The sequence below is a fragment of the Manacus vitellinus genome, unplaced genomic scaffold (assembly GCF_001715985.3).
Source record: "Manacus vitellinus isolate BGI_N305 unplaced genomic scaffold, ASM171598v3 scaffold_11_pilon, whole genome shotgun sequence".
Lineage (NCBI taxonomy): Eukaryota > Metazoa > Chordata > Aves > Passeriformes > Pipridae > Manacus > Manacus vitellinus.
Window position 1 is genome coordinate 2685008 of NW_021938895.1, and position 7088 is coordinate 2692095.

Here is a 7088-nt window from a genome sequence, read left to right on the forward strand (position 1 = left end):
AGGCCATCTTCATGTTTGGCATAGAGTGATGGCAAATTTGGCATTGCCATGACATTTGAGAGACAGGCTTCAATTCTCAGTTTTTATTGAATGGTTTCTGCCTAGCTCAATTCCTTGCCTCTGAAAATATCTGAAGAAAGGAAATGGGTATTTGCTAAAATAAAGGGATTGTTTACAAGAAAGTCCTGTGTGTAGGCTGTTCTTGATCTTCTAAAAGAAAGAAGTCCTACAAGGTTAAACCACAGAGCCCTATCAGCCCAGTACCCACATCACTCAGGCACCAAGTGGATAATTTCTTGGGAAATCTCTGGCAAACTGTTTTTCTCCTTTGGATTCCCATTGGCAGGGCTGCAAAGTAAGAGACAACTGAAGCAGGAAGAGGTCCAGCTTCTCCAACCACAGCTGCACTGCTGGCATTGCTTTACCTTCTCAATTCCCTATAGACAAGACGTCAGGGCTCTGGGAAGAGCCCCTGTTGTGTGGGTGGACACAAGGACAGATGTGGAGGTAGGCTGGCTGCTAACTCAGGCCACTAGTCATTGCAAGCTCTTCCCAGACCTCTGAACCATTTAATCCAGTGAGAATCATTGGCATTTGCTGCCTTGGCTGGAACATATCCATGTTAAAGACATGTGTCTAGTTTTAACACCAGCCTCCCAAGCTACTTCTATTTTTATGTTTGGGCTGTTATTTAAGGCATGTATTATGCCAGAAAGAGGATGGGGCACAGATACCAGCTCACGGGGAGATGAGGTCAAGTGAAACACCCAGTGACAACAACTGCTGACCAGGATAGCAAACCTATCTCAATTATTTAAACAATTCAGGAATCAAGTGCCTTCAGCAACTGGGGAAGAGCTTCAGCCCCTACTTCCACCCTGAAATCCTCCTCTTTTGGTAAGGAGCCCAAGCACAGTGAGATGTCTTTGCTCCAGCACAGAGCAGTGCTTCTGCCACCCTGACTGTGCTTTACCCAGCACCCATGGCCTTGAAGCAACCAGTAATAAAATCCTCCAAACAGGCAAGGCCTTGGATGCCCTCCTGGTGCCACAGGAGGTTCGGGGGGTTGCCGGTGTGAGGGCAGGTGCCCAAGCACAGCTCCTCCAGGAGAGGCTCCAGAGCCTACGTCAGACCCGGACTTTCCTTTTAAAGGTTAAAGATGTTTACTGAAAAGATTAGGAGGGAGGAGGCAGTAAACTAGGAAAAAGTTGGGGGAGACTGTTTGCAACAGCTATGTAAACAGGCAATAAACACCACAACCCCTCGCTGGTATGCTGCCAACTTACAGGTGGGGAGGTCATAGGGATGTGGGTGCACTGCCAGCACCCAGCCCAGAGGCTTCACCCCCAGTCACAGAACATAATTTAAAACCTAATTGCTTGCTCTCCACACCCCTATTACAACCACAAACCAGGCTGGCACCTGGGGAGCAGCTGTGGTCCTCACATCTAAGGAGGCTTTGCTCTGGCTCCTACCATAGAGGGATCTACACAGCAGCACAGAAGGGGAAAGATATCCTCTCTGCAACAGCCTGAAGTTTAGCCCTGGCTGTACTCACCCCTGTCTGAAATGCTGCTTCAGGATGAAGCATGATTTGGTACAAACACTGCTGGAGCAGCAGAAAGCTAAGCCATGACACGGCAGCTCTGCAGTTCATCTCAGCTGTACAGCCAGTTATTAAACGAAAGGTCAATTCCTTTATGGCACTACACCTCTCCTTTCAAGTAAACAGCCTTAAGAGCCAGACGTTCCAACTGGAAAAGCAAAGAGGGATTTATACACTGCCGCAGAGGAGAATAATGAGAATAATTTCCATATCTGACATGACAGAGCACCACCACCTAGCAAGAACTAATGAGCAAGGCCCTTCCAGCTAATGTAACAGTATTTAGTTTGCACTAAAAGCAAGACAAAGCATTAATTGTTTTGCACTCATCTGTCTGCCTTGATTGCACAAGTTCAACTGAGGACGTTGGGCAGGAGGAAGTCACGAAGCCAGCCGTGCCAAGGGGGAACCAGCGTGACTACTGCATGAATGACTGGGAGTAACGGGGTTATTCACCTCCAGACTCCATCCAGGCTGGTTTATCACCTAAGATTGGTTTTGCTATTACATCCAGATTATTTCTCAATCTGGAAATCCTGCAAAATTGATGCACTAGCTGAATTCAGCTGTTAACGGATGACAGAGAAGACTGGAACAACTCATCCTGGGAAGCACAGGATGACCCATGAATGATGCTGTCCTCCAAAGGATGACAAGATCTGGATAGTGAGGTTACAACCTAAATATTTAGGGTTATACCTAAATACAGTCTCATTGCTCACCACATAAACCTTCTCTTATTTGTATGGTTTCTTAAATGTGAATCATGCTTAGAGACCAAACACACAGCAGTGCCCACAAAGGCAGCTCAGTATGTAGGTTTCCAGAAGGACCACCTGCAGCACAGGGTCTGAAACATCAGGTTAGAATCTAGAACTGCATCCCCTGCATCCATCCAACTTGGTCTGCTCCCTGCTCTCAATCAATCCCTGTCCTGTACGAACTCAGACCCTGCTCCGAGATGCTTCAGAAAACAGGAAAGTGTCAGAAATTCAACCAACTGGTAATTAAGGTCTTGGGGGAAAGAGTTACTACAGTTTAGTAATAACCACGTGCTTTTGGCCAATGAATCATGGCCAAAGACACATGGTATTTCTGCTAGCACCCACAAATAAGGATGTCTAATGAAGCTCTGCAACTCCATTGCAGATCATTCACCACAGCCTCAAGGACCATGCTTCAGGTACCACAGATTTTAGGGACAATGGAGTGCAGGGGTTATGGGAAAAAGTTATCACAAACGGAAAAAAGCAGCCCAAGAACTCGAAAGACTTAAAAGGAAACTGATAAGCAACACAAATACAAAAGAAGGCAGAAAACTAATTCCAACAAGACCTTACTGGTTCTATACATGCATTAATGAAGGCAAACAAAGTGTAGGTCTGTTAATCGGCAGGAAGGTGAAGAGAGTACATGACCAAAGACGCCCTATTCAAAACCTTCTTTGCTTTGTACTTGAGCACTCAAGGATGACTTTCATCAAGGACTGATCTCTCTTAAACCTTACAATCTTTGTTCAATCCATTCTTTGTTTGCCCCCCCCTTGTTAAATGTGCTTTTCTAAAGGTTAACTGTGAACGGATGTTTAAGGTTGAGCAACGTCAGCTCAGAGTAAGGACTTGTCAGTGCTGTCTGCACAGGATAAGGAGGGGTCAAAATTGCCATTGTAGCTCTGCAGAGGAAGAACCACGCGCCTTGCTCAGTGCTCACAGTCATGCCACCATTAATTTATTACTGATTCCAATTTAACGATCACAACATGTCATCTTTAAAGTCTCATCAGAAAGCTGACAGCAAATCATCCACTAAATGAACAGAAAACACTACTGAAAAGAGTGCCCAGGCAGACCTGATGACACTCGTGGAGCTGTACACGTCCACGACATGGCCTTTAAGGACAACCTTCCTGGCTCCAGCACAGGCAAAGGGCTGGGGACACAAGCCAGCAGCTGGGATTTAGGGCTAAGAACCTGAAACTGAAGTGCTGCCAAGAGGCGGGGGATGACTCAGCCTCCCAGAAACTGATGGGGTGAGGGTAAAAGGACAACATGAAAGATAACCAGACCCTGAGTCACCGAGAAAATAAGGACAGTGTAACACATAAGAAAAGTGGACAGGAAAAAGAAAAAGTGCCTTCACTCAAGAGCCTTCTACCAAGGATGGGTGGGAAGAAGGAGAGGAGGTGGAGCGAGCAGGTGACATTCCCTCCATTAACCCTTCCTCCAAGAGCAGGGACACGCCATGGGAACTGGAAGAAGGAGAAGCCAAGGATGAAGAAACATCTGAGGAACCACTGTATGAGCTTTGTCCTCACTACAAGACCCAGAAAGTTAGAGAAGCCATCACTGGATGTGGGGGGCAGCCCCTCCAAAGCCCAGTCACTACTGCTCACCGTGCCCGTTGCAGTAATAGATCCACTTCTCCCTGTTCTGCGTGGGGGTGGTGGACTTTTTCATAATAGCTTTTTCCACAATGGCACTGGGATCTTGCCTGGGCCCTTTCTTCAGAGTCCTTGAGCTCTTCCTGACGCTGCAGACGACGATCACCACCAGGACCAGCAGCAGGAAGAGGACGATCATCCACGGCAAGTGTTCGTTGATGTCGAAGTGCTGGTGGACGTTCTGCGAACCTCGCCGGGGGGGCCTGTATGGGACGCTGGACTTCTCGCCTCCCATCATCTCCAGCGACGGCTGCTTCTCCAGCGCTTGGCTGGTCTGCTTGTGCCGGTAGCTCTGTGCCTGGCTGGTGGTGCCAGAGCCCATGAGGGTCCTGCCAGCACCGTCCGTCCCGTTGGCCGAGGTCTCGTTGTCGTAGCGTGCCGGCTCCACCATGCTGCTGGACGCGCGCGGCGCTGGAGAGGGGACAAAATCGGGAACTGAAGAGTTCAGACCTGCGAAAGGAGAGGAGAGTTCAGTGTCACAGCACCGGAGATGTGATATGGCAGGTCTAAGACCCTGCTTGGCCAGCAGGCAGAAACCCAACGCCAGGCAGCGAGAAGGAGTAGAGGTGAAGTTGAGGTTTTGTCTCTGGGAACAGATGGGTACAGTTACAGAGGGAGTTTCGAGGTAAAACTGGTGGTTAAGGCTAGTGGCAGCTTATTAAAGAAAATGAGTTATTATAGGCATATTGTTAATCTGTGTTTGTCCCATATTCAGCATTTCTCAGAAAACTCCCAACTTTGAGCAAGTTGATTTTTCTTTCTTAAGTTTACAAAAATTAGTTTTAGTTCAGTTGTGAAATTTCATATTGGGGCTAAAAGTACAAAAATACATAACAATTTGCAGGCTTAGTATCTCTCCACTGGATTTCGTTAAGGATGCACAACCTTTTTATCAGCACTGCAAGCAGTTGCAGATGCCTCAACTACAAAATAGGTTTCTGAAGCAACCAAACTTCCCCCTAAGAGCTACCTTCCATCTTTATTGAGTTTCCTTATCAACCAACAGCTCTCAGGTCCCACCCAGTTGCACCACCAAAGCCTGGCGAGAAGAGGAAGAAGGGTTGTTGTGGCAAAAACTGCAGTGTATTTTGGAAACTCATCTGTTGAACATCGTGTCTGATCCCAGCTGACGCAGAGAGTGGGTCTAACCATCTGTAACCTGGTTTTGCCCCTGACTTGATTACCCAAAACACTGTGACCAGGACACAAACAGGGAAAACCCTTTAACTTTTACGTAATTGTCTGCAGTTGATTTCAAAGTTCAGGAAACACTGTCCTCTCCCAATGATAAAACAATGTCAGAGTAAACTTTGAGACCTAACAAAGGTGAAGCATTGGAAGCCTACCAATGTCAACACTTCCTTGCAATTATATTTACCAGCTCATGTGTTAAGGTTATCAAAAGTTGCACTTTTTAACTAAAATGCTTAATATGAGACACTGTAGGGAAGCTGCTTCCCAGGGAGTGCAGAGTACCACCTTGAGTGGGGTCCTACAGCAGCAGCCCCAAAACCAGCCACAGCTAAAGCATCATTATAAAGACTGTGATGATGAACCACTCCCAATTAAGCAAGAGAATGGGGAACTCCACCTAGTTCTCCCCACTGTTGGTAACTTGTGGAAATCTTAGAAATTGAAGAAAGTAAAGTTACAGGACAGCCCAGGCTCCTGCAGGGCTGTTTCAGCAATGATTCCCATTCAACTGTACTCTGGCAGAGTACAGAGTGAAACACAGCAAGGAAAGCACAGGCATGAAAGCAATGAACCCATCAGAAGAGTCGTCTCCCTGCTGCAGTCTCCCTGCAGCAGGGGCTTTCCTGCTGCATCCCAACTCGGGTTCACCACAACTGCACAAAAGACTTGTGCCAGCGCATCACAGAGATGGGGAAAGAGGCTGGGGAACGTGATGTCCTTTCAGCCCAAACAGCAGGACAGCCAGCAGTCTGACCATGACTGCAGTCTCACTGAAAATGTAATTAAATGCGGTTTAATACAAGTGAGGGCAACCCAATATACTCTGCAGCTGCCTTCTGGCCAAGAAGCAAAAGCACCACCCTGGCTTTAGACCAGGTTGGTTTTTAACAGCCTAAAACCAACCCTGACCAAGGCAGGAACACAATCCCACAACCAAACCCACATCTGTGTTTACGTGGTGGACGTTACCTTTGGGAAGATCAGCGGTTGGTGGAACTTCATAGGGCTGCTCACCCGCTTCGGTGCTCGATGAAGTCAAAGACATGTTCGGAAGAGACGCCGGAGAACCACAAACGTTGTCGCTCTCCTTCGTCCCTGGCTTGATGACCACCATGTTTTTCCCAAAGCAGTCAGTGTATGGTTTGCACTTCATCACACTAGAAGGCACATCAGAAAAGGTACCACGAGGGCACGGCTTGCACCTCACGTCTTCCGTGTCGGTTCCTTTCTTGCGGACGCCCCAGCCGACCGGGCACACCGTGTAAGGGACGCAGGTATCGTTCGTCTGAAACGTACCAGACAGGCAAGTGCACTCGCGGTCAGTCAAGGCAGTACAATGAGTTTTCTCAATCATTGGCAGTTCACAGGGTTTCCTACAAGGGTGGCACCGCTCTATGCCGTTCTCATGCTTGGTGAAGGTCCCATCTGGACAAGGGCTGCACTCTCTTAAGGTACTCTTCGTGCAGTGCTTAGACACGTAGGTTCCTGCGGGACATTTGTCACAGGTCAGCTCTTCGTTGGTGGCACGGTCGAGGTGGCGGTACTTGCCAGGGGAGAGGCTGATGGCATTCTGCTCAGAGGTCAGCTTCGACTGACCATCAGCGATGCCAAGGAGCATGAGCAGCTGGAAAACAAACAGGAGGTATCAGTCAACAACAGCATGCAACCGGAGCCCTCTCTGCCAGCGACCCCTTGTAGGTTCACAAGGGATGTCCCAGAGGCATGTCCCAGAGCCACAGGACCATGGACAAGTTACTACGCCCAGGGGAGGGACCTCAGTGAGGCTGGAGTGGAATAGAACCCGAGGAGGTGGCAGCACACTCTCCCGACACATCGCCAGTTACAATT

The 7088-nt window shown here is 48.3% G+C and overlaps 1 protein-coding gene across 1 annotated transcript in view; it reads right to left on the bottom strand.

Moving 5' to 3' along the window:
- The window catches only part of TNFRSF21 (TNF receptor superfamily member 21), a 29045-nt gene extending 22181 nt beyond the window's left edge, over positions 1-6864 (bottom strand). The window contains exons 1-2 of the mRNA XM_018088774.2: positions 6210-6864; positions 3999-4496 (exon numbers count right to left, since the gene is read on the bottom strand). Coding sequence (XP_017944263.1) covers positions 3999-4496; positions 6210-6858 — 1147 coding nt within the window. The 5' untranslated portion in view covers positions 6859-6864. The remainder of the gene's footprint in view (positions 1-3998; positions 4497-6209) is intronic.
- Positions 6865-7088: the final 224 nt, after the last annotated feature.